General features: G+C 46.6%; 1 protein-coding gene across 8 annotated transcripts in view; it reads right to left on the bottom strand.

The window, feature by feature from the left end:
• Positions 1-27484, bottom strand: part of nyap2a (neuronal tyrosine-phosphorylated phosphoinositide-3-kinase adaptor 2a) — a 191698-nt gene that overhangs the window by 92390 nt on the left and 71824 nt on the right. For 6 of the 8 annotated variants that reach the window (XM_038815698.1, XM_038815692.1, XM_038815690.1 and 3 more), the window contains exon 3: positions 21164-21813. In XM_038815698.1, the coding sequence (XP_038671626.1) occupies positions 21164-21813 (650 nt within the window). The remainder of the gene's footprint in view (positions 1-21163; positions 21814-27484) is intronic. The other 2 variants (XM_038815697.1, XM_038815696.1) reach the window with 2 other exon arrangements.

Here is a 27484-nt window from a genome sequence, read left to right as displayed (position 1 = left end):
GGTGCAGACTAGATGGGCCGAATGGCCTCCTTCTGCACTGCATGTTCTATGATCAAGGAGTGGTTGCCAAAAAACATTATTTGCATCAAACTTGGTGAAGCTTGAATTCTTTCCCAATTTTGCAAAGTTCTTGTCCACAGAGTTTACATCCAACTGCTTTGTTCAATTGAGTAAGATGTATGCAAATTCTACTAGATCTGTTGGGTTTTGGCTCTGGGACCATCCCTGAGCAGTAATTTGTTGGTTCTGTCACAGTTAAAGTAACTCCTTGCTTCAACAGAGTCAATTTCCTTCTTTGCCTTTGGAAAGAGCGGATGAGGAACTTTTCAGAGTGGCTTCATTTCAGTACATTGTGATGTGGTCTGCTGTCTTCAGCTTTCCTGTAAATGGCTGTGGAGATTCAGCTCTGAAGATTTTAGGTTGATCTTCTCAAAGTTCCAGAATCACTATTCTGCAAATCAGATGTACATTGATACAGGCATTCCTGTTTAAGAGTAATCAACTCTGGTTCAATATTTCATTTAAGCTCTCAGTGATTTTTCTCTCTCTATATTGAGAGGTTACAGTCACCTTGAGTTCTATACCTCCTGAACCGTGATGGCTGAAGAAAACCTTTCTCCAACCACTGTTCAACATCAGAAAGAACTGAAACTGCTGCATCTGTGTCTAACTTACAGGGTGTCTTGTTTCCCTCCACTCGGACACCAGTAAGCCAGTAACTTCCATTTGGTTCCTGGGTCTCTTCAAGGAAAGACATCATAATATCATTGATATATTCTATTTCATGGATCTTGCCACCTTTTAAAGAATTTTCTTCTATGGCTTATTCTGTATCAGCTTCTTGCATTGACACACAGCCTGAAAATGAACCTTCTCTCTGCAGAAATGGCATTCAGCCTCTTTGGTAGGACATGTTTCACACATGTATTTCTTGCCGCCACACTGATTACAGTTATCTGGGGTGGTTGATGGACAATTTTCCTGCCTCCCCCCCCCCCCCCCCCCAGCTTTTGAATGGCTATCTCTCTGCTTTTAGATTTAACATTCTCCGTTGATCACTCGTTTTTAGGACATGGTTCTCCCTGTCACCCCAAATCACCGATGGAGTTTGCTTCTTGTTCTCAGCCAGTCTGCCCAGTTGAATGGCCTTTGTAAGTGTTAAATCAGCACTTGATTGCAAATGGTGAGACAATACTTCATCCGAGACTCCAACAACAATTCTGCCCCTGATTAGTTAGTCTTTTAAGTTGGCTTATTCATCATCCTTTGCAAGTCTAAATAGATTGTTGATAAATGTATCAATACTTTCTCCTTGTCTTTGAGTACACATGTTAAATCTAGTCCATTCAACAATGATATTCTTACACAGATTGAAGTAGGCTTTTAATACTTCATCATACATAACCTTTGTCTTTGTAGATCCTTACCCCAACGGGATCTCGTGTGCATAGCTACCCATCACGTATATTGGTGCATTGACCTACTCACTGCTCAGCTTCACAGTGAGGCCTATTTGGTGTAATATCTGATAACGTTTCAGTACCACCTCAGACATGCTTCTGTTTGGTTGGGGCCTGCGGTACAGTTTTCCTGTAATGACATCAGAGGGTGAGGGGGTGTTGCACCGGAGGGAGGGGGGGTTGTGTTGACCGGGAGGGGGTGTCGGACCGCGATGGGGGTGTCGGACTGTGTCAGTCCTGGAGGGAGAAGAGTTGGATTGGCTCGGATCAGACAGGGAGGTGGTGGTGGAGATGGTGTTGGAGGGGGTGGTGGTCAGACTGGAGGAGGGGATTAGATGGATTGCACAAGGAGGAGGGGGCCAGACTGGAGTGTGGGTCAGTCTGGGAGTGGGGGGAGGGGAAACGAAGGGCGGGCTGCGGGGTCGGGGGTGGGGTCGGGTCAGGTTGGATGGGGGGAGGGGAAATGAAGGGCGGGGTCGGGGGTGGGGTCGGGTTGGATGGGGGGGAGGGGAAACGAAGGGCGGGCTGCGGGGTCGGGTTGGATGGGGGGAGGGGAAACGAAGGGCGGGCTGCGGGGTCGGGGGTGGGGTCAGGTTGGATGGGGGGAGGGCGCAAAGGCTGGGTTGGGTTTTTAAATAGTTACCCTGGAGTTAGAAGTCTTTTTTTTCCTTCTAACTCATTCAGAGTACCCATCAGGGTAAAACTGGCAGAACCATCCGAAGTTAGCGATTTAAGTCACATCTGTCATATGGTTCCGAGCCCAGCGTAACTGTCCAGGGGAAGTTAGTGCTTCTGGGCAATTTCCAGGTAAACCTTCATGTGGGAACTTCCAAGTGAGATTCCCCAGTGCATCATTGGAATACTCACTAAATGCAATACTAGGGAACCCGAACATTAATTAACTTTAAGATTGAAGTAAACTACTGCGGATGCTGGAATCTGAAACAAAAACAGAAAATACTGGACATTCTCAGCAGGTCTGACAGCATCTGTGGAAAGAAAAAGGAGCTGACATTTCGATTCTGGATGACTCTTTGTCAAAGCTAGATAGAACTTAAAATAGGGTCAGTTTTATATTGTTGGCCGACTTCCGGTGGCGGCTATGAAGGAGTAAGTCGCACATTTGGTGGCTCCCGCTCTGGTCAGACTTTTGGACCTTTCCCCCCGACTTTTTTCCGGTTTTAAACTGTAAATTCGAAGGCTGAGGCAATTGGGCACCGTTTCCACGTATCGGTGCATGGAGAAGAGAACCAGAAGTGCACGAAAAGGCAGAAATAGAAAGATAGGCAAGAGCTGTGCTGAAGCTGCAGCAGGAGGCAGCGTGGTCGAGGATCGGACTCCTGGTGTGTTGGCCCAGCGATCAACGGAGCAGTTGATGCAGCTCATCCAGGATGGCTTTGCTAAGCAGAAACAGGACTGCCTGGCCCCGATAAAAGAGTCGATTGATCGGCTGGAGCACAGATTGGACACCCAGGATCGGGCGATCCAGAAGGTTGAGAAGTGCAGGAGGAGCATCAAACTGCGCTGGAGCTGGAGGTGGGGATGCTGAGGGGCCAGCAGAAAAGTCTGCTGGACAAGGTGTAGGACCTAGAGAATAGGTCCCGTCGGCAGAACTTAAGAATTGTTGGGCTCCCGGAGGGGTCTGAGGGAGCTGATGCTGGGGCAGATGTAGTCGGTATGTTTGAGAAGCTCCTGGGGGAGGGGACATTCTCCCGACCCTTGGAGGTGGGCAGGGCGTACAGAGTGCTTGCAAGGAAGCCACGAACGGGGAACCCTGCGAGGGCAATGGTGGTGAGATTCCACAGTATTCTTCAATGGGCCAAGCGAACGCTTGAACAACAGTATCCTGCGGGTTTACCAGGACCTGAGTGTGGAAGTGGCCAGAAAAAGAGCAGGCTTCAAACAAATTAAGTCCATCTGTTTCAAGAAGTAGGTGAAGTTTGGACTGCTGTATCCGGCTCGTCTCTGGGTTACATGAGGACCAGCATCATTATTTTGAGTCGCCCGAAGACGCGCTGGACTTCGCGAAAAGAAAAGGACTGGTGGTGAACTGAGGACTTTTCAACTTTGATGTAAGTTTTTGACGTATATTGGGTTTTTGTTTCCTCTTCTGTTTTTGAGTTCTGTTTAAGAAGGGGGGGGGGGGGGGGGGAGAAAAGTTTTTCCTGTTCGGGTTTTCTTTATGGTGAATGTTGGCAATGCCTTTTGCTTTGATGTGCACTTTTGGGGGATGGAGACACGCTTGTTTGGATTTCGGTGTTTTTCTTTCAGTTGGGTGATTGTGTGGGGATCGTCAGATCGTTTTTTTTATGAGCGGGGTGGGAGGGGAGTGAGGGAACATAAGGTGGGAGACTATTTGGCACTGGGAGCCACCAAGCTAGCTGGGTGAGCTAGCTCATGGAAGCGCAGTGGGGGTGTGTGTCTATGTTTAGTTTGCTATATGGGTTAGGTTTCAGAGAGGTGTTGCTGGGGGGGGGGGGGTAGTTGTTCTGCTGACTAGGGAGGGACTTCGGTTGAGGGACAGAGAGGAGGTTGGTGGCGGGGGCAGCCGGGGGGGCGGGCGCATGGGCAGGAGGCGGGCCCAAGAAAGGGGATGGCTGATTGGCGGGGGGGGGGGGGGGGGGGGGGTCACTGTGCCCTCCAACTCGGCTGATCACTTGGAATGTTCGAGGGGTAAATGAGCCGGTTAAGAGGGCATGTGTGTTCGCGCACCTGAGGGGACTGAAGGCGAACGCGGTAATGTTGCAGGAGACGGACCTTAGAGTAGTGGACCAGGTTAGATTGAGGAAAGGCTGGGTCAGTCAGGTCTTCCACTCGGGGCTGGACACAAAGACAAGAGGGGTTGTGATCTTGATTAATAAGCGGGGGATATTTGAGGTGGGTAGAATAATTTTGGATGTGGGAGGTGGATATATTATGGTTAGTGGTAAGTTGGAGGGGATGAAGGTAGTGCTGGTTAATGTGTATGCGCCAAATTGGGATGAAGTGGAATTCATAAAGAGGATGTTGGGGAAGATACCGGACCTGGACTCGCACAAACTGGTCATGGGAGGGGACTTTAATGCAGTTATTGATCCCGGCCTGAATCAGTCATGCCCGAAAACGGGCAGGTTGCCAGCAATGGCAAAGGAACTGAAAGGGTTCATGGAGCAGGGGGGGGGGGGGGGGGGGGGGGGGGGGGGGGGGGGCGGGGGGGGGGGTGGATCCATGGAGGTTTAGGCAGCCGAGGGCGAAGGAGTTCTCCTTCTACTCACACGTGCATAAAGTATACTCTCGGATCGATTTCTTCACTTTGGGTAGGGCCTTGCTGGCAGGGGTGGTGGACACGGGGTACTCCGTGATTGCAATCTCGGACCATGCTCCACACTGGGTTGACCTGCAGGTTAGTAAAGATAGCAATCAGCGCCCGCAATGGAGGTTAGATGTAGGGCTATTGGCGGTCGAAGCAGTGTACGAGAGGCTGAGGAAATGCATACAAAATAACCTGCAGGTAAATGATACAGGGGAGGTCTCAGCAGCGGTAGTCTGGGAAGTGCTGAAGGCAGTGGTGAGAGGAGAGCTGATCTCGATCCGGGCTCACAGGGACAGGGCGGACAGGGCAGAGACGGACCGACTGGTGAAAGAGATTCTACAGTCGACAGGAAGCATGCGGAGACTCCAGAGGCAGGGCTTTTAAGGCAACGGCGGAGGCTACAGGCGGAGTTCGGCCTGTTAACCACAGGGAGGGCAGTGGAGTAGCTGAGAAAGGTGAGGGGTGCGATCTACGAGCATGGTGAGAAGGCCAACAGGATGCTTGCACAGCAGCTCAGAAAAAGAAACAGGGAATGTTATTGATGGGGATGGGAACTTGGTTGGGGATTTGGCGGGTGTGAGTAAGTTGTTTCGGGATTTCTACAGTAGGTTGTACAGATCGGAACCCCCTACGGGGCCAGAGGGGATGAGGCGCTTCCTGGAGGGGCTGACTTTCCCAAAGGTGGACAAGGAGCTGGTAGAAGGACTGGGGACCCGATCGGGTTGGAAGAGATAGTGGAGGGTCTGAAGGCCATGCAGGCTGGTAAGGCCCCGCGACCGGATGGGAACCCAGTGGAGTTCTACAAAACGTTCTCCGGGATATTGGGGCCGGTGGTCTTGAGGATGTTCAATGAGGCAAGGGGAATGCCCCAGACAATGTCACAGGCCACGATTTTGTTGATTCTGAAGCGGGACAAGGACCTGGAGCTGTGTGGGTACTACATGCCGATATCCCTGTTGAATGTGGACGGCAACCTGCTGGCCAAAATTTTGCTCTGAGGGCCTCAAGGGGCTAGAAGGGGTGGTACGAGGGGGGGTGGAGCACAGAGTCTCGCTTTATACGGATGACCTGCTCCTGTATGTTGCAGATCTAATTGAGCGGATGGAAGAAATCATGGGAATTTTAGGGAAATTTGGCCGCTTCTTGGGGTATAAGCTCAATATGGGGAAGAGCGAGACGATTGCGATCCAGGCGAGAGGTCAGGAGAGGCGGCTGAGGGAACTGGCATTTAGAGTGGTAGGGGACAGTTTCAGGTACCTAGGTATTCAAGTAGCGTGGGATTGGCATCAGCTACATAAATTGAACTTGGCCCGGTTGGTGCATCAAATGAAAGATGATTTCCGGAGATGGGATGCGCTCCCATTGTCTCTAGCTGGGAGAGTCCAAACGGTGAAAATGACAGTCTCCTGAGATTCATGTTTGTATTTCAATGTCTCCCCATCTTTATTCCACGGTCCTTTTTTCAGCGAATCAACAAAGTTATTGCGGGCTTCGTGGGGGGGGGGGGGGGGGGGGAGGAGTCCCCGCGAGTGAGGAGGGTAATGCTTCAGCGGAGTCGGGGAGAGGGCGGGCTGGCGCTGCCGAATTTTAGCAATTATTACTGGGCGGCTAACATAGCCATGATTAGGAAGTGGGTGGTGGGGAGGGGTCGGCATGTGTGCATATGGAGGTGGCTTCACGCAAGGGCACAAGTTTGGGGGCGTTGGTAACTGCGCCTCTGCCGTTCCCGCTGGCATGGTAATCCACCAGCCCCATGGCGGTGGCAGCCCTGAGAGTCTGGGGGCAATGGAGGAGATATATGGGAGCATCGGTCTGGTCCACAATCTGCAATAATCACCAGTTTGCCCCGGGAAGGATCAATGGTGGGGTTCCGAATATGGCAGAGAGCAGGGATTGAGAGGATGGGGGACTTGTTTATAGAAGGGAGCTTTCCGAGTATGAGGGCACTGGAGGAGAAGTTTGCATTGGTGAGGGGAAACAAATATAGATATCTCCAGGTGCAGGACTTTCTGCGTAAACAGGTGTCAACCTTCCTGCTCCTATCGCGAAGGGGTATTCAGGACAGGGTAGTTTCCAGAGGGTGGGTAGGAGAGGGGAGCGTCTCTGACATTTACAAAGAACTTATGGGGTCAGAAGAGATGCAGACTGAGGAGCTGAAGTGCAAGTGGGAGGAGGAGCTGGGAGGTGAGATAGAGGATGGTCTATGGGCAGACGCGTTGAGTAGAGTCAATGCGACCGCAACATGTACCAGGCTCAGCCTGATTCAATTCAAGGTGGTTCACCGGGCTCACATGACAGTGGCCTGGATTAGCAGATTCCTTGGGGTGGAAGACAGGTGTGCAAATGTGCGGGAGGAGCAGCGAACCATGTCCACGTGTTCTGGGCATGTCCAAAGCTTAGGGGATTTTGGCAGAGGTTTGCTGATATCATGTCCAGGGTATTAAAAACAAGGCTGGCATTGAGTCCAGAGGTGACGGTTTTCGGGGTGTTGCAAGATCCGGGAATCCAGGAGGAGAAAGAGGCAGACATTCTGGCCATTGCTTCCCTGGTAGTCCGGAGTCGGATACTATTTGCTTGGAGGGACTCAAAGCCCCCGAAGTTGGAGACCTGGCTCTGACATGGCTAGCTTTCTCTGCTTGGAGAACATCAAGTTCACCCTGAGAGGGTCACTGTTAGGGTTCACCCGGAGGTGGCAACCATTCATCAGAAAATTAATCGTCAGCGGGGGGGGGGGGAGGTTAGCGTAGATTAGGGGGTTAATTAATGGGTGGGACCTGTTAGGGAGGGAGGTGGTATTTGCACTATGTTTATACTCTCATGTACATTGTTTATATTGCTGCTGTTACAATGCCAAAAATAACCTCAATAAAATGTTTATTAAAAAAAAAGATTTATACTGTTGGGGGTGTGGTGCGGTGCGTGGAGTAGTGGGGCTTGTTAGAGGGCCAGTGATAGGTGGAGATTGACAAAGATGTCGAGGACAGGAAGACAAAGGGAATGTAAATGGGGGTGATGAAGACTAAGAAACCTGTCACTATCAGCACACTTCTTACATACGGACATTGCACTTAGGAGCAAAATTAGGCCACTCGGCCCTTTGAGTCTGCTCTGCCATTTAATGACTAATCTCATTCTGGTCTCTACTCCCCATTCCTGCCTTCCCCATATAACCCTTGACCCCCTTGTCTATCAAAAATCTGCCGAACTGTGCCTTGAAGTCTCCAGTGCTTTCTGGGGAAGAAATTTCCACACACTAATGATAATCTGAGAGAATCAAATTCCAATCTCTTTTTAAAAAAAGGAGATCTTTTATTCTTCAAATGTGTCCCCTAGTTCTAGTCTCCCCGACAAGTGGGAACATCCTCCCAGTAAACCTCGCCAACATGCCCTTTCATCCATTTCCCACCCACCCATTTCTAAACTTATTACATTTCTAACTTTTCCCAATATTACTGAAAGGTCATTGACTTGAAACATTGGGTGTGGTATTTAAAGCAAATTACTGAAGATGACTATTTGTCAAAGATAGGGCGGAATTTAATACCCTCCCTGGAACAGGTTCAACTGGGGGTAAGCCTCGTGATTGGGCATGAAGTTGTGGAGTGGAGAACCAGTCACCTTCCTGGACTAGAAAGCTTGAGATGGCCTTCACACCTGGAGGCCAACTGAGGCCCTTAATTGGTGCTGGTGTTAAACCAGGCAGGAATAAAGAGACTCGGAGTGAGGGACCTTCTGACCTTTAAGTCGACCCCCCTTCCCTGCACCACTTGTCGGGCCCAGACTCACCTGTTCCCTGATGTTCCATGGTCGATCCATGGTGTAGGCCGCACTGCAATGATGGCCATTGCACCTGGTGGTGCCAGCATCTACCCTGCACGAGAATACCTGGAGGTAAGTTCCACTCAGAAAGCTTGATGGTACAGGAAGGTAAGTAGTGCCCAATTGGGAGCTACGTACTCCCATTGAGGCCTCCAAACAGTGGGTGCCATCTGTTTTTCAGCAGGTGAATGCACCCCGCCACCCACCATAATCAGTAAATTCTACCCATTAACTCTGATTCTCTCTGCGCCAGGCCAGCGATTTCTGTTTGTATTTCAGACTTCCAGCATCTGCAGTATTGTCTACTTGTCATAAAGCTGTCACACAGAAGACGCAAACTGTTCTCAATGAAGAATGGTCATGGTTCTTTGCAGCATGTATACAGACTGTAGATTCTCTGTGTCACTAGGTTTCCACAGAACACTTAAAATGTGGCTGCGGATAAGCTTTTAGAGGCGACTCTTTATCACTACGCTGACATACAGGAGGGGGGGGAAAAACTTGACTGACACTAGCAATAAGGCCTGTTGGTGTATTTGATCTGGCTGTGCAGTGCATTGGTGATGAAAGTAGTTCACCCAGCTGGTACCACAGTGTTGCCATGGGTCTGACCCAGCTGTCACAGTAGGGCTCAGACAGTTTTACCTGGATGCTCCATGATTTCAAGTTACAAATTCATATTCAGATCTTTGTCAGGGTTACACCAATTTTAAGTGGAACCATATCATCCGCCCCTATCTCTGTAATTACCTCCCACAGGTAAGCATGGTGCTTGAACTATAGACTTATGTTCTTGCTGCCAAAACACAAGCCAGCCAGTTTTTTTGATCAATGTGTGTTTCAAATTAATTTATCGGCTTGTTTTGTGTATTTTATTGGAAGTATCACCATTGAACATGGAGAGTTCATGCTGCCATATGAGGCCTTCAAACTGCTATTGAAGTGGTGTTTTCAAAAAGGATTTCACTGATTTTAAATAAATGGTATAATACCTGTGGTACAAGTGGCAAAACAAAAGTCACACAAATGGATGAAACAATAATTTGAGACAATTTCTAAGCTACTGTTTTGAAGTGTTATGACCCCCTCAGAGGTCACGAACTATGCAATCCCCTCAATGGCCACAGAGTATGAACACCCCCAGTTAACAAAGCTTCCGCTCGGCAAGAGGGAACCTCATGGCGACCCTTCAGGACGAGGAAACTGCGTGTACCAAATAAACCTGGGTTCATTTCACATCCTACTGGGCGTTCCTGTGTGTCTCTTTGGTGGATTCTACATGAAGCACACATGAACCTAAGTGTAACTCTTTCAGAATTGACTTTGCTTATTTGAGTGTTGCCTTTGTGGAACACCCAAATATATTAAATGCACAATACGAACAATCATGATAGGCTTTTCCAGTATTGTTAGGACGCGCGTATGACAAATTAGAACTGACATTTATAAACAACAATTTCAATAAACCACGAGAAGGGAATCATTTCCCCTGGAGGTGAATGTGTCTAGTAGATTATATGTCAAAGCATTGAAGAATTTTCCCATTTCCAATACGGTTTTGAAATTGAATTATGCAACTAAAAAGCATGTCTTTGTCTTATTCGGTCATGATTGTCTGTCTCCATTGCATTTGTGCAGATGCTATTACTTAGATTGTTTCTACTTTTAGAGGCTTTCTTTGTGAACCAGCCATTGATTTTCTCGAGATCAATTGTACTGGGTGCTGCCCCATACCTTTCAAAATCAGCATGTCTTGCAAAGAACCACAATCCCTCCCATAATAAAGAAAAGGTCAATTTTAAAACCTATCTGTTATAATTGAAGCAGTGAAGCTTGACAATGCTTATTGTAAAACCACAAAATATTTTTTTTTAAACTTTGATCAACGTGAGGATGACACTGGCCTGATCAGGCCCAATACATCCCTCAATGGAATCATTTAAAAAAAATAAACAAGTTAAAGGCATGTTAGCATGTCACCCGTCTGCGGTCACAGTGGGCATTCTGATTACTATTGCACATGCTGGCCATAGTTTTTGGTATTGTTTGAATGGATAGTTATGCAGAATTAATTAGAACAACAGCTCAATATATTTCTGATTGAAGTTAATAGAAAAATTGCTGGAGGATATCTCTAAATACCACGCTTATACAAGGACGATATCAGGGTGTATGTATATCTGCACAGGAAGCATGATACCTGAGGCATCATGATGGCACTCGTGAGTTGTACTTATCCTCATGACTGAGGATATGACAATGCCTGCTGGCTCCACAATGTGATGGCACTGAAATTATTCGGTGGGACACTAGCTTTAAAGGTTTAAATACATCCACCTGAAGCTTCTTCTTCCCTTTTATCAGCCTAAGAATTGAGGATCATTTTAATTCCCCCATGATGGGCAAAAGAGGGTCGGGGGAGTTAAATTGGAAAATATTTAACCCTGAACCCAACCCACAATGGAGTGACTTCAATTTTAAACAGGTCATGGGAGTGTCAGAGTAGTCTGTTATGGTGAAACAGGTCTGTCGTTGTGATATGTAATTCGAGCTTGGCTCACAATACTTTGGCAACAATGTAAATGTATTGCTGGGCATCTCGTTTTCCCAGGGCTCAGGAAACCCAGCAGGTAAAAGGATGGTGGAGCAGCTAGATGCAACAGGCGGTACCTTTCATAGCATGGCTCGTAAGCGAGGAGAAGGAGCGCTCCTCCCTGGTCTCCCAGCAAACCTCCTGCCGCATTGAGTGGACCCCCTCCATCCCTAAATTGCAATCTCTCTTGGTCTCTCCCTCCCATCTGTTTGTCAGTCTGACAGCCCCCCCCCCCCCCCCCCGCTCCCCACACACACACACACACACACACACCAGTCAACACACAATTGTTCCTCGTTGCTGGGATCCATCCGAAATAGAACATAGAACATAGAACAGTACAGCACAGAACAGGCCCTTCGGCCCTCGATGTTGTGCCGAGCAATGATCACCCCACTTAAACCCACGTAACCCGTATACCCATAACCCAACAATCCCCCCATTAACCTTACACTACGGGCAATTTAGCATGGCCAATCCACCTAACCCGCACATCTTTGGATGTTCCCTGCCTATGACATTCTACCATGCGCTTACCACGTATCAGTTGGTTGGCCTGACAATCAGGCTGGCTGCCAGGTAGGAAACAGAAGAGAAGCACGATAATAAGGTCCTCCAGTTGTTCGGTTAAATTCCTTCTATAATTTGGACTAGGATTTTACAGCCCCTCCCGCCCAGCAGGATATTACGGTCCCGCCGAAGTGAACAGCAATTGAATTGGCCCACTACATCCGCTGTGGGGAGGCACACCATGGCGGGGATGTAAAACCTTGGCCCTGTTCCTTACACTGGGGTGCTGGTTAGATTCCAACAGTTTGCAACAATCTTTTGATTTTAATTTCCACCTGGGGGCATTTGATAAAAGTACAATCAGCACGATAAAACATGACAAAATTGGGATTACGGATTTGATTTTTCCGACCTATTGCGAAATCACATGCAGAATAATGCCGGGTGGTATGATGCAACTTTAAGTCATTTTGATTGTCACCTGATGGTAAAATGTCACGCTGTCTCTTAAAGATATTACTCTTTCTCAATAATTTTTCAGGACCCTAGAAAGAAATTCTGGCCTCACCCAAATCAACATCCATTCACCCGTGAGCGTTGACGGGTAATTTGATCATAGATAACGTCACCAACTGTCCCCCATTCCCATCTCCATCTGATATCCACACTGGCTCACATCCATCAGAAATCAGCAGTTAGGACCAAGAAGGCTGACCGATTCTCCCTCTTCCGCGCCAGGATTAATTATAAGGCTGAATTCAACTAAATCAGTGCTGAACATGCAGGAAAGCGAGGTATTCCTGGTATGCTGCTTAAAATCACTGAGGCAGCAAGGGAGCCATTTGAACATTTTGTATTATTGAATTACAAATCCATTACTGCCCATGCAACAATTTATAAAAGTTTCCAGTCTGACCACCCGAATGTCACAGAGCTGACCATTCAATGGAATAGAAGTGTACCAATCTTTAGATATTTTCAGCATGATTATTCATTTGTGAGTAAATGAATGGGTAAGGCCGGACTGGAGGCGTCAAGGTGGTCTGCAGCTGCAGTTTACAAAACAATGTCATTGCGTGTGATAGAAGCAATTATTAGTAATGCCATTTTATGTCTCCGATGGAAATCTTTCGTTTAATCCCTGAAGATTTTTCATCCCACAAATCCCAATGGCACTGATTTATGCAATTAATCTTGAGTTACTGTCCAGGCTTTACAATTTCTGTATCTGTCACACTTGCTCTCACTTTGACTGGGATTTCAAATGAAAGAAGTGGGGCAGGATTTTCCGACTCTTCCCGCCAGTGGGGTCCTCTGGCCCTGCCGGAGGTGAACCCCCGTGGCAGTTTCCCCGACGGTGGAGTGGGCGACCATACAAAACGCCATAGACCTTGACAGAACTGGAAAATCCCACCGGCAGACAATTACTAGCTGTCTCTGCTGCTGGAAAATATGCTGGGGGGGGGGGGGGGGGGGGGGGAACGGGGGAGGGAGGAAAGAGGGAGGGAGGAAGGGGGGATTTTATTCAAGGAAGCTGTTTATATTTTGGGGAGCTACCCCAGGACATTTAAGGGGATATAAGTAGCCCTTTGTCCCTGTCCCCATCCTGCCCTTCTGGAGTTTGAAGGACCTGGTTAAATAGGGCAGATATCCAGTGGAAAAGTCACTGGCCCATCCCACACAACGGGAATCAAACTCCCCACCCTCTCTGACACAGATAGTGTGACAGGTATAAATTGCTGTGCCACGTTTAGAAAAAACACATTACAAAGAAAAGCGAAAACCAATCCCAACAGTACAGACATTTTCCCAGAAACAGAAAAGATCAATTACTTCCCCTTCTAATGAAGTGATGAAAAATCTTTAATAATTAAAGAAAATTGTTCGATCTGAGACATAAAATAGCATTAGTAATAATTGCTTCTATCTCTCGCGATGACTTCTTTTGTAAACTGCAGCTGCAGATTACTTTGACGCCAACAGTCGTTCTAAAAGGCGGCATGATGGGGCCTCACAGCACCTGGCACCCGGATTCAATTCCACCCTCGGGTGTCTAACTGTGTGGAGTTTGCACATTCTCTCAGTGCCTGTGTGGGTTTCCTCCGGGTGCTCCAGTTGCCTCCCACTGCCCAAAGATGTGCAGGTTAGGTGGACTGGCCATGCTAAACTGACCCTAAATGTCCAAAGGTTAGATGATCCCTTTTGATCCCTTTGATCACTTTAGCCCCAAGGACTATAACTATCTCCTTCTTGAAACCATACAATGTTTTGGCCTCTGCTGCTTCCTACGGTAGCGAGTTCCACAGGCTCACCACACTCTGGGTGGAGAAATTTCTCCTAATCTCAGTCCTAAATGGTTTACCCCTATCTTAGAGAGTGATTCCTGCTTCTGGATTCTCCCGCCATCGGGAACATCCATGCTGAGTCTACCCAGTCTGGTCCTGTTAGAATATTATACGTTTCTATGAGCTCCCTCCTCATTCTTCGAAACTCAATAAATATAATCCTAACTGACTCAATCTCTCCTCATATGTCAATCCCGCCATCCCAGAAATCAGTCTGGTAAACCTTTGCTGCACTCCCTCTATAACAAGAGCACCCTTTCTCAGATAAGGAGACCAAAACTGCACATAACATTCCAGGACCTCACCAAGGCCCTGTATAATTGCAGCAAGAAATCCCTGCTCCTGTACTCGAATCCTTTCGCTATGAAGGCCACCATTTGCCTTCTTTACCGCCTGCAGCACCTGAATGCTTACTCTCAGCAACTACTGTACAAGGACACCCAAGTCTGGTTGCACATTCCCCTCTGTCAATCTATAGCCTGTCAGATAATCATCTGCCTTCCTGTTTTTGGTACCAAAATGGATAACTTCCAGTTATCCACATTATATTGCATCTACCATGCATTTGCCCATTCACAACTCACACTCCCTCCAGCTTTGTGTCATCTGTAAATTTGGAGATAGTACATTTAGTTCCGTTATATAAATCATTAATATATATTGTGAATAGCTGGGGTACCAGCACCAATTGCTGCGGCATCCCACTAGGGTAATTATAGGCCAGTTAGTCTTACTTCGGTGGTTGGTAAGTTAATGGAAAAGGTCCTGAAGGATAGGATTTATGACCATTTGGAAAGATGCAGCTTAATCCGGGATAGACAGCACGGATTTGTGAAGGGTAAGTCTTGCCTCAAAAATTTGATTAAATTCTTTGAGGAGGTAACCAAGTGTGTAGATGAAGGTAGAGAAGTTGATGTCGTATACATGGATTTCAGTGAGGCGTTTGATAAGGTTCCCCATGGCCGGCTCATGTAGAAAGTAAGGAGGTGTGGGATAGAGGGAAATTTGGCCAATTGGATAAGTAATTGGCTATCACATAGAAGACAGAGGGTGGTGGTGGATGGAAAGATGATGAGGGGGATAGATAGAGTGGACGTTCAGAGACTATTTCCTCGGGTGGATGTTGCTGTTACAAGGGGGCATAACTATATGATTCAGGGTGGGAGATATAGGAGGGATGTCTGAGGTAGATTCTTTACTCAGAGAGTGGTTCGGATGTGGAGTGGACTGCCTGCTGTGATAGTGGAGTCGGACACTTTAGGAACTTTCAAGCGGTTATTGGATAGGCACATGGAGCACACCAGAATGACAGGGAGTGGGATAGCTTGATCTTGGTTTCGGACAATGCTCGGCACAACATCGAGGGCTGAAGGGCCTGTTCTGTGCTGTACTGTTCTATATTCTATGTTCTAGTCACTGCCTGCTAATTGGAAGAAGACCCATTTATTCCTCCTCTTAGTTTCCTGTCTGCCAAACAGTTTTCTATCCATCTCAGTACACTCCCCCCAATCCCATGCACTTCAATTTTACATGTTAATCTCTTATGTGGGACTTTGTTGAAAGCCTTCTAAAAGTCCAAATAAACCACATCCACTGGCTCCCCCTTGCCAACTCTTCTACATCCTCCAAGAATTCCAGGAGATTTGTTAAGCTTGATTTCCATTTCATAAATCCGTGTCGACTCTGTCTGATCCTGTCACTGTTTTATAAGTGCTCTTCTATTAAATCTTTTATAATGGTCTCCAGCATTTTCCCCATGACCAATGTCAGGCTGACTGGCCCATAATTTCCTGTTTTCTTTCTACCTCCCTTTTTAAATAGTGGGGTTACATTAGTTACCCTCCAATCTGTAGGAACTGTTGCAGAGTCTATAGAATACTGGAAGATGACCATCAATGCATCTGCTATTTCTAGAGCCGTAATCTTAAATTTGTCGCGATGTACATTATTATATCCTGGCAAGTTATTGGCCATCAATTCCATCAATTTCACCCATCACCATTTCCCTACTAATACTGATTTCCTTCAGTTCCTCCCTCTCACTAAACCCTGTGTACCCCAACATATCTGGTACGTTATTTGTGTTCACTTGAAGAAGACAGAACCAAAGTATGTATTTAGTTGGTCAACCATTTCCTTCTCCCCTGTTATAAATGCCCCTGTGTCCGACTGTCATGGATCTACATTTGTCTTCACCAACCTTTTTCTCTACACATACCTATAGAAGCTTTTACAGTCAGTTTTTATATTCCCTGCAAGCTTACTCTCATACTCTATTTTCTCCTTCTTGATCAACCCTTTTGTCTTTTGCTCAATTCTAAACTGTTCCTAATCCTCAGGTCTGATTTTTTAAAGACCAATTTGTGTGCCTCTTCTTTGGATCTAATACTAACTCATGTAAGCCATGGTTTGACCACCTTTCCCGTTTCATTTTTGCACCAGACAGGAGTGAACAATTGTTGCAGTTCACCAATGCACTCTTTGAATATTTGCCACTGCCCATCAATCGTCATCCCTTTAAGTAAAGTTTCCCAATCCATCGTAGCCAACTCGCGCCTCAGGCCATTGTAGTTTCCTTTATTTAGGTCTGGACCCAAGTCTCAGAATCAACTGTTACTTTCCATCTTGTTGAAGAACTCTTTCATATTATGGTCGCTCATCCCCAATGAATTGGCACAATCAGATTGCCAATTATTCCTTTCTCATTGCACAATAGACAATCTTTAATGGCCTGTTCTCTCATTGGATTCTCAATGTATTGGTCCAAAAAACCATCCAGTACACAGTCCAGGGGTTCCTCCTCTACGGTATTGTTACTATTTTGATTTTGCCCAATCTATAAACAGATTAAAGTCACCCATAATTACAGATGTTCCTTTATCGCATGTTTCTCTAATTCCCTGCTTTATGCCATTTCCAACATCACTGCTACAATTTGGGGGTTTATATACAACTATCAGTTTTTGCCCCTTGGTGTTTCTCAGTTTTGCCCATACAGATTCAACATTGTTGGAGCTAATATCCTTCCTCACTATTATATTAATTTCCTCTTTAACCAGCAATGAATCAGCACTGGCATTTTCTTTTTGTCTGACTTTCTGAAATACTGAATAACCCTGGATGTTCATTCCTATCCCTGGTCACCCTGCAACCATGCCTCTGTAATCCCAACTATATCATGCCCATTGACATCTATTTGCATGATCAATTCATCCACTTTATTCTGAATGATCCGTGCATTAAGGCACAGAGCCCTAAGGCTTGTCTTTTTAACATTCCTTGTCCTATTCCTATTATTTTTCACTGTAGCCCTATTTATTTTAGCCCTTCATTTCTCTGCCTATCACTTTTCTTACTCCCCTTTCTATCTTTTGTTCTTGTCCATGAGTCTCCCCTTCTTTGACTCCTTGTACAGGTTCCCATCCCCCCCTGCCATTTTAATCTAAACCCTGCCCAACCGATCTTGCAAACACTCCCCCAAGGACATCAATCGCTGTCCTGCCCAGGCGTAACCCATCCAATTTGTACTGGTCCCACCTCCCTCCAAAACCTGTCCCAGGAATCTGAAACCCTCCCCCTTGCACCATCTCTCCAGCCACATATTCATCTGATATATCCTGTTACTTCTGCTTGACTAGTCCATGGCACTGGTAGTTATTCTGAGATCACTACCTTTGAGGTCCTACTTTCCAATTTACTTCCTTATTCCCTATATTCTGCTTTTAAGACCTCATCCCCTTTTTTACCTATGTCATTTGTAAGAATGTGTACCATGACCACTGGTTGTTCACCCTCCCATTGTAAAATGTTCTGTAGCCACTCCGAAACATCCTTGACTCTAGCACCAGGGAGGCAACATTGTACCCTAGACTCTCGTTTACAGTCAGAGAAACGTCAATCTATTCTCCTCACAATTGAACCCCCTATAACTATTGCATTCCCAGACCAGACATTCATTCACGGCTGGCTTTAGTACAAGGATCTGGCACAAGAATGGTTAACATGAGACAGTACAGTACTACCCACACAGTGATATAAGAGAACACATGACTGGCACCTCTCGGGTTCAGTGGAGTGCTGGACAGAGCTGTGTGTAGAAACAAGCATGGAGACAGTTCCTGGCTTGGACCTTTACTGTACCTATGCATAGTGCTTCTGGTAGTTAATAAGTATTTACTGTGGAATGACCAAAGACTACAAATCCTTTAATAAGACCTACCAAAACTATGCCCAACACCTGATAACGCAGGCCAAGTGTGAGCTGAACATCGGCAGAATGCCGATCATACAAAACCATATGCTCCATGGTTCAAGGATTCTCCTCCAGGACAGATGGAAGATCCTCTTTTCTTGGAATAGGAGAAGCAGGTCCTCTGACCTGACCACCCTGGCAAGGGAGGAGGTCGCCAGGAAAGTCAGTACCCATGGCACTTAAAAAAGGAACTTTCTGCAGAGCAGAAAATAAATGAATTATTTGATGAGTTCTGCCAGGTTACCTGAAACTTTTACTCATGCCAAACCTACACTCTCATAAGGTCATCAGCAGTCAAAGGGTTGGCGTCCACAGAGATGTCACACACTATCAGCAGATGGAACATCAAAACTGAATATCTGCTGATTACTTTAAGCTCTCAATAGAATCATAGAATCCCTGCAGTGCAGAAGGAGGCCATTCAGTCCATCGGGTCTACAATGAACACCTGAACGAGTACCCCACCTAGGCCCACTCCTCCACACAGAGCACACTGAGGAAACCCACGCAGACACGGGGAGGTGTAAACTCCACACAGTCATCCGAAGTTGGAATCAAACCCATAGGGGCTGGTTTAGCTCACTGAGCTAAATCGCTGGCTTTTAAAGCAGACCAAGCACGGTTCGATTCCCGTACCAGCCTCCCCGGACAGGCGCCGGAATGTGGCGACTAGGGGCTTTTCACAGTAACTTCATTGAAGCCTACTCGTGACAATAAGCGATTTTCATTTTTTTTCATGTCCCTGGCACTGTGAGACAGCAGTGCTAACCACTGTGCCACTTCATGTAAGAATCTGCACATACGGCGTTTAATCCCTCACTGGGGAGGGCTCAGTAGGTATGCATGCTTGTCTACTGCTCTTTAATCCGTAGTGCTCACAGTCAATCCATTTGCCTTCATGCAGAACTAGATCGTCATAATGGACAGGAGATCATTCCAACATGGAAGGAGAGATCGGCCTCCCTCAACAAGCCAGTGAGATTCCCTCCAGTATAATATTCCACATGCAGACAATGAGTAACCTCTAGTTCAGGAACTGCCTGGCCAAGCACCAGCCACAAGCAAGAAAAAGCCGAGGAAGAGTTTGAGCAAGTGCCTTAGCCCCAGACCACTTCAGGTGAGAATGCTGAGGAACCATTGGCTGAAGATCCGTCATTGTGTTCACTTGCACCCTCTATCTGCACAGATAAATGCCCTAATTCTCCTTCCTCCTATCACTATGCAGACTCACCCAGTCACCACTTAACCCTCATCCATGAGGATGTTCCTGTCCTCCTTTCCTTTATTGTTGATGGCCCTGAGCCCTTGTTGACCTGACCCCTCCTCCTTCTTGAGGCCACATGCACCCCGACTCTCTGGGACCAACCTTCCCACCCCCACCACCACCTCTGCCCTAAGACCATCCCCATGACCTTATAGCTGCAGAAATACAGAATACAGATGCTCCCCTACCCATTACTGTCCATCTGCCTCACAATACCATGACTCTAACCCCAGGACCAAATTCCTTAGGTGACTGACCATGCCCGGCACACCATACTGTGCATGACCATCACTGCCCAGAGAGGCCTTCCCCCGACCAAGGCAAGGGCCAAGACATGTGTGAGCCCTTTAACATGTCTGCACAGCCCCAGGACAATCTCTTCAATGTGCCCTCGACAGTGTGCCCTCCGCTCCAGGACCGCCCTTCAATACGCCCCTGACAGAATGGCTTCAGACCCAGAACAGCACTGCAACGTGATCCTGACAGCATGGACACAGTCCCAGGGCAACCCCTTCAATATTCCTCTGATTCAGTTCTGCCTGGCACTCCTACAATACATTCCTGAGTCAACTCACATTGCCCAGTATCTACTTATACCATAGCCTAAACCAGGGGCTATATCAAGACTTCACCCTTGACAAGTAGAGTGGATGGCATGAACTTGTACGTAGCAGCAAATGCCTCTATTGTTTGAGGGGTGGAACCGGTGAAACTTGGGTAAGACAATGTTAATGACAAAGAAGAAGCTGATTTAACTTGGAGTAGAGTTTGTGAGTGAAGAAATGTAACAATTCAAGATCCCTTTTAAACATTGCTTTCTATAACAGCAGAAAGCAATAAAAAGCACACCACGCTATTCCAAATAGCAAATTGTTTTTAAATTTATGTTTTGTTTCTTCGGGAGCCACCTTTCATCAGGAAATTGGGGCAGCGTGATAGCACAGTGGTTAGTACAGTTGCCTCACAGCCTCAGGGTCCCAGGTTCGATTCCCGGCGTGGGTCACTGTCTGTGCAGAGTCTGCATGTTCTCCCCATGTGTAATGAATGGTTACTGTACCCTTAACACTATGTAGGTGATGCCCCTTTAAGAGCAGGTTTGGAACCCTGGGGGCTCTGCCTCCGGCTCCACCCACCAGGGAACCGATTATAAGGTGATGCCCTGTAGGTGGCACTCAGTAAGCCTCTCGCTAACTGTTTAGTTCTCTGCTTATTGAAGCCTTCATTTACCATTCCACACTCTCGTGCCGTTATTGAGGGTACTACACCGTGTCTGTGTGGGTTTTCTCCGGGTGCTCCGGTTTCCTCCCACAGTCCAAAGATGTGCAGGTTAGGTGGATTGGCCATTCTAAATTCCCCTTAGTGTCCAAAAAAGGTTGGGTGGGGTTACTGGGTTACGGGAATAGGGTGGAGGTGTGGGTTTAAGTGGGGTGCTTTTTGCAGGGGCCAGTGCAGATTCGATGGGCCAAATGGCCTCCTTCTGCACTGTAAATTCTATGATTCGATGATTCTAAAAATCTACCTGAGATGAAAACAAGCTGCTGATTGACCATCACATGTTTCATACTGTTGCAAACATCCCAAACTGTACCCATAACATTTCAATCATTTGGTGTGTGTGATTCGCTCACCTGCATTTTTGTCCTGCTCTTTCAATGTGGTTCCAGTTGCCACTGGAGTCCCTCCTATTCCAGCGGTTGCTGGTATTCCTCCTGATCCTGGTATCCCTTCTGTTCCTGATGTCCCGGCTTCTAGTGCCCCACCTGTTCCTGACGCCCATCCTGCTCCGACTGGCGTTCCTGTTGTTCCTGACGCCCATCCTGCTCCGACTGGCGTCCCTGCTGTGCCTGACGCCCATCCTGCTCCGACTGGCGTTCCTGCTGTTCCTGACGCCCATCCTGCTCCGACTGGCGTCCCTGCTGTGCCTGACGCCCATCCTGCTCCGACTGGCGTTCCTGCTGTTCCTGACGCCCATCCTGCTCCGACTGGCGTTCCTGCTGTTCCTGACGTTGCTGTGAACCCAACATTCACAGTTTCTGCTGAAATACTCAGCTTTGTGTTTGGATCGCGCTTGGGTTTTGGAGGTGGCTGTTTGCGCGCATAGGCATGGCTTTCATCATCGCCACCCCCCACAGAATGAAGCGACTGGGACCTTACTGAAAAGCCACTGGCACAAGGGTGCGGCAGGCGGTCTTGAGGAGCAGGCAGTGTCATGAATCCCATCCGAAAGTGTTTCCCCATGCAAGTGCTTTCACTTCCTTTCCCAACCTCTCCTCCTAACCTGGAAGAAAAACAACAAGAGATGGTTACAACACAAAAGGTGAATTTCTGCTCCATCTTTTTCAGCCTTTGGTAATGAAAAGCAATTTTATCATTCCCTGTTATGTGAAGAATTCTTTTGTCACTTAGTGTCATCGAGTCCGACAGCAAAGAATTTCAACCCATCCCACCTGCGCTGGTCAAAAACAATTACCTAACCGGGCTGCACAGTGAGCAGTGGTTAGCACTACTTTTTCACCCATTTTGGTTCCAGTGCTGTCCACCTTCTACAGGCTCCACTGTCTCCAAAAACAGTCCCAATGTCCCAGAAATCTAAAGCCCTCTCTCCTGCTCCAATTCTTCAGTCACACATTCGTTTAGACCAACCCTCCTATTTCCACATTCATGAACACGTAGCGCCGGAAGTAATTCTGGGCCCTGTTTTTTAATCTACATTCTGGCTCCCTAAATTCTTCTTTCTGGACCTCATTCCTTTTTCTGCCTAGAACTTTGGTACCAATGTGTACCAGGATATTGGTCTGTTTTTTTATCGCTTTCCAATATGATTTTATTTCGAGACCAGGTGGAAAATGGGTGTTATTCATATCCGAACATTAGAACATCAAAATAGGAATGAGAAAGATTTATTTATCCTATCCAACCCATTCTGTAGACTACATAGATAGTCAGGATGGCCTCAGACTATGTTCATCTTCCTTTCCAATGATACCCAAATTCCGAGAATTAATTTAAAAATCATGCTTTGTAACAGTGCTTGAGATGCTGTTTCAGAGAGTTAGAATTAATCACCATGTGAATTACACTTCTTGTGTGTAGCACCTTGAACTTTGAATATTGATACTTGGGGACACCAGTGATCCCCAAAAACCTGCTGCCTACCATGTTTGTTGGTACCAACATGTCACATACTGTGTCATAAAACATGACATTCGCAAACTAACCAATCTTTGAGGCATTATTTCTCAACAAGTTTGTGGAAGTGATTAGAATCATTATACAATCACAAAAGTAGCTAGCACTGTTCCCTCACAGCGTCAGGGACCCAGGTTCGACTCCAGCCTTGGATCACTGTCTGTGTGGAGTTTGTACATTCTCCCTGTGTCTGTGTGGGTTTCCTCTGGGTGCTTTGGTTTCCTTCCACAGGCCAAAGATATGCAGGTTAGATGGATTGGGCATACTAAATTGCCCCCAAGTGCCCAAGTGCCCAGGTTAGGTGGATTGTCCACAATCAATGCATGGGGATAGTATGGGGTAATGGGCCCTGGTGGAGTGGTCTTTCGGAGGGTCAGTGCAGACTCAATAGGCCAAATGGCCTCTTTCTGCACTGTAGGAATTCTATTGATTCTATGAAAATAAACAACTGCTGAATGAAGATGGATGACCCATGGATCGATGTAAAAACATGACAGGAACAGAAATGAAGAAGCTGAATCTGGACAGGAGCTCATTCAAACCAATGCGCTCAGGCATGGATTGGTGCGGGTAAATGTATGGAGGCTCTTTGCTATCTGGTAAATACTAAAATTCCCAGAAGGAATTTGAAAGTTCGACGAATTGTTAGGTGTGTGTGCGCGTGCGTGTGTTTGTGCGTTTCGATGTAAGTGGAGATGCATTTAGCAATTCAAACTGATTGCACACCCCTTCCAGAATCTGATGATCGTCCTTCCATTCAATTCAAAAGCAAGGACAACCTGAGAGGTCCCTTGTGCATGTGCAGCTCCCCACTAGACTTTACTTTCTGGGCTACACCCAGCTTAACGCTGAGACAGTAAAGGTGAAAATCTAACTTCAAATGCATAACCAACAGCAATTTCTCTGGTTCTATCTCCCAGACAGAATGTAAGAGCAATAAATTATGTTTGTAGGAATGTAGAAAAGTAAAGCACCCACAGGAGACTGATAAATCATCTCGCACGTGGTGCTGTTTTTCTGTTCCATAGTGCGTGTTATTAGTTTGTGCTCTCAATGTGACTACAATTCATCACCTAATTATAGTCCATTTTACAAATAGCCTCTGCCTAAACATGTCCAGCATAACTATCAGAATGTTTAAAGAACCTAAACTTGGCCATTCCGATCACAAGATGGCCATATATTACTCTCCTTATGCTAAACTGGATCACAGCTTGAGAACACGATCGCTTTAAAAAGCTGTGTTCTTCTAAACCGTAAAGTAGGAATGTGAAGATTTATGTTATGTAACAGAGGTTGATTTCACAGCTGTATGATTTATGCTGACTTCGGCTTTGTGTGCGATCCTGTCCTTCAGTTGTAAGGCTTCAGTAATTGTAAAGTACCTAAAGGCTAAACTCAGGGATGGGAGAGCAGCAAAGCTTCCTGAAAGCTCAATGTCAACAAAATGAAGGAGATTATCATAGACTTCAGGAAGCATAGAGGAGAACATGCCCCTGTCTACATCAATGGGAAAGCAGTAGAAAGGGTCACGAGCTTCAAGTTTTTAGGTGTCCAGATCACCAACAACCTGTCCTGGTCCCCCCATACTGACACTATAGTTAAGAAAGCCCACCAACGACTCTACTTTCTCAGAAGACTAAGGAAATTTGGCATGTCAGCTACGACTCTCACCAACTTCTACAGATGCACCATAGAAAGCATTCTTTCTGGTTGTATCACAGCTTGATATGGCTCCTGCTCTGCCTAAGACCTGAGGAAATGACAAAGGGTCGTGAGTTTAGCTCAATCCATCACGCAAACCAACCTCCCATCCATTGACTCCATCTATAATTCCCACTGCCTCAGAAAGGCAGCCAGCATAATTATGGACCCTATGCACCCCGGACATACTCTCTTCCATCTTCTTCCGTCAGGAAAAAGATACAAAAGTTTGAGGCCACGTACCAATCGACTCAAGAACAGCTTCTTCCCTACTGCCATCAGACTTTTGAATTGTATTAAGTTGATCTTTTCTCTACACCTTGCTATAACTGTAACATTATATTCTGCAGTCTCTCCTTCCTTCCCTATGCACGGTATGCATTGTTTGTACTGCATGCAAGAAACAATACTTTTCACTGTATACTAATACATGTGACAATAATAAATCAAATCAAACCAAACGGGTCTCAAATGTGAGTACCTTCATTGTGTGTCAGGCTGGGATTGTTTATAAATCCTTCAGCTGCTAATAAAAGGTGGACCCACGCAAATGACAGAGCACTATAGTTTTATGGTCGAAAGCAAATTCAACATTTTTAATGGACTAAAATTGGAAATGGAAAACAAACAACACATTTCAAGGGGTGCAGCCTTCATCATCGAAGTCAATAGCAAAACTGGCAGTGTGCACTCTCGAGGTTAATGCTGGGTTTTAAGAAGGTTGAAGGTTGTCGAACGGAATTTGAGTTGAATTATTAATGTCAGCGGCATTAATGTTTTAAAAATCTCAATTTATTGCCTTTCACAATATCTGTCAAAGGCGTGAGATAAAACGGGAGCAGCCCCCCCTCCCCCCCCCCCCCCCCCCCTCCTTGCACCACTACCCTTCCAAATGCAACATAACGTCATGGCGAGCTAATTAAATTGATACATTTAAATTCCTACCTCTTGCCATCAACTATCACATGAAAAAGCTGATCAATCAAAAGACATAGGGCAAGAATGCCATAGGCGAGGGTGCAGGCAATGGAGAGGTCCATTGACCTCGGGCGGGATTCTCCGGCCGCGTCTGCCGGCGACCGGAGAATCCCGCCCATAGTCCGTCTTTTCCTCAACGATGAGACACCCATTTATTGATGAGAGACACATGGTTGATGGAGGGTTTAACTGACTTAACGCAATGAGCATTTACTCATTTATTTCATTTCTGCACACAATCACCACTGAAAGAAACAAGTTGCATGCACATAGCACCCAATCATGTGCAGCACGGTAGCACATAGGGCAGCAAGGTAGCATAGTGGTCAGCACAATTGCTTCACAGCTCCAGGGTTCCAGGTTCGATTCTGGCTTGGCTCACTGTCTGTGCGGAGTCTGCACGTTCTCCCCGTGTGTGCATGGGCTTCCTCCGGGTGCTCCGGTTTCCTCCCACAGTCCAAAGATGTGCAGGTTAGGTGGATTGGCCATGATCAATTGCCCTTAGTGTCCAAAATTGCCCTTAGCGTTGGGTGGGGTTACTGGGTTATGGGGATAGGGTGGAGGTGTGGGCTTGGGTAGGGTACTCTTTCCAAGAGCCGGTGCAGACCCGATGGGCCGAATGGCCTCCTTCTGCACTGTAAATTCTATGATGTCTCGCAGGACATGGCAAAGTGTTTCACATCAAATAAATTACTTTCACAGTGCAGTTACTGTTGCTCTAATGTGTTGATGGAATACTCTCCATTTGCCTGGACGAGTGCAGCTCTAACACTCAAACAATTTGACACCATCCAGGGCAAAGTTGCCTGGCACCCAGTCCACCACCTTAAACATGCACTCCGGTGCACTGTGGCTAGTGTGTATCCTCTACAAAATGTACTGCAACAACTCGCCAACCACAGGAACTTCCAGTCCTGTGACCTTTGCCACGGAAGTGTATGCAAGAGGGATACAGTATATATTTATGGTGAAATATTAGCGATAATTTTCCTGATCGTTTTTACAGCAGATTAATTGTTTCCGTACACTGTTTGTGCTGGTGGAGGTGGTCTAGGTGAATACATTTCTGCCTGTTAACAAGTCAGCATAAGCACAAAGAGGGAGTTCAAGTTTTGTACTCACGCCAAATTGTACTTTAAAATTAGTTTTATGCACCCACTCCATGGTTAAGTGTATTGCTAATAATTAATCGGTTTACGATGGCATTTGAATGGTTTAGGCATCCGTCATTTTTTAGGTTCTTGAAAATGGGATGCAGCTATTCCGTAATCAGCAGGAACAGCAGGAGCTGAAAATCCTATTGACATGAGCCATGGTTTTGCAGCTTTCCTTCCTGTCTTCAACCTGGCACTTACTTGCAGTACAATATGGCCATCGCTGCGGTTACAAGATCAACCACCTGTTGAAGGCCCAGGCCTTGGCTTCAGTGTGGGCCTTGATCCTATCTTTAGCATTGTACCGCTCCTTTAAATCCCCTTGCTGCTTCTGATGGCTTTACTGCATTGCTCAGATTGTCCACCCCTGTGCTGGCAGGCTCCATTTCACAGGAGCAATTCCCCACCATGTAGTGAAGAGGGTTGGTGCAAGGATAGATCCAAAAGGCCCCGCCTGTACATCTGTTGCTATCTACAGTTCGCGGAACACTGGCATCAGTACTAGAAAAGTGGAGGCTGTGTCGCCGAGCTGGCCTACATTTGAACCCTGCTGGGACCAGTATTCTTGCAAACCGCACAGCGTGGAAAGTACAGAGGGTTTGAAACAAAATAGGAGCCGGTGGGGCTGAGGGTGGGGAGGGGGGATGTTCTGTAGAGGGAATACATAGGCTTACAAGGCAAAACGATATGGCACCATTGCAAGGCAGCTATTTAAATAATGACACCCAGGGTATGGCAGGAAATGACAAAGTGCACAAATATTTTAAAAAGCAGCAAATAGGGTCAAAGGACAAAAAATGGTAAAAAAAGGAAAGTCATTGGCTCTGTACATATGTACACATAGTATTCAGCGCAAAATAAATGAATTAACGGCACAAATTGAGGTTAGTGCGTGTGATTTTATTGTCATTACAGAGATGTGTT

Source organism: Scyliorhinus canicula, chromosome 13, assembly GCF_902713615.1.
Source record: "Scyliorhinus canicula chromosome 13, sScyCan1.1, whole genome shotgun sequence".
Lineage (NCBI taxonomy): Eukaryota > Metazoa > Chordata > Chondrichthyes > Carcharhiniformes > Scyliorhinidae > Scyliorhinus > Scyliorhinus canicula.
This window is presented reverse-complemented; position numbering and strand designations above follow the sequence as displayed.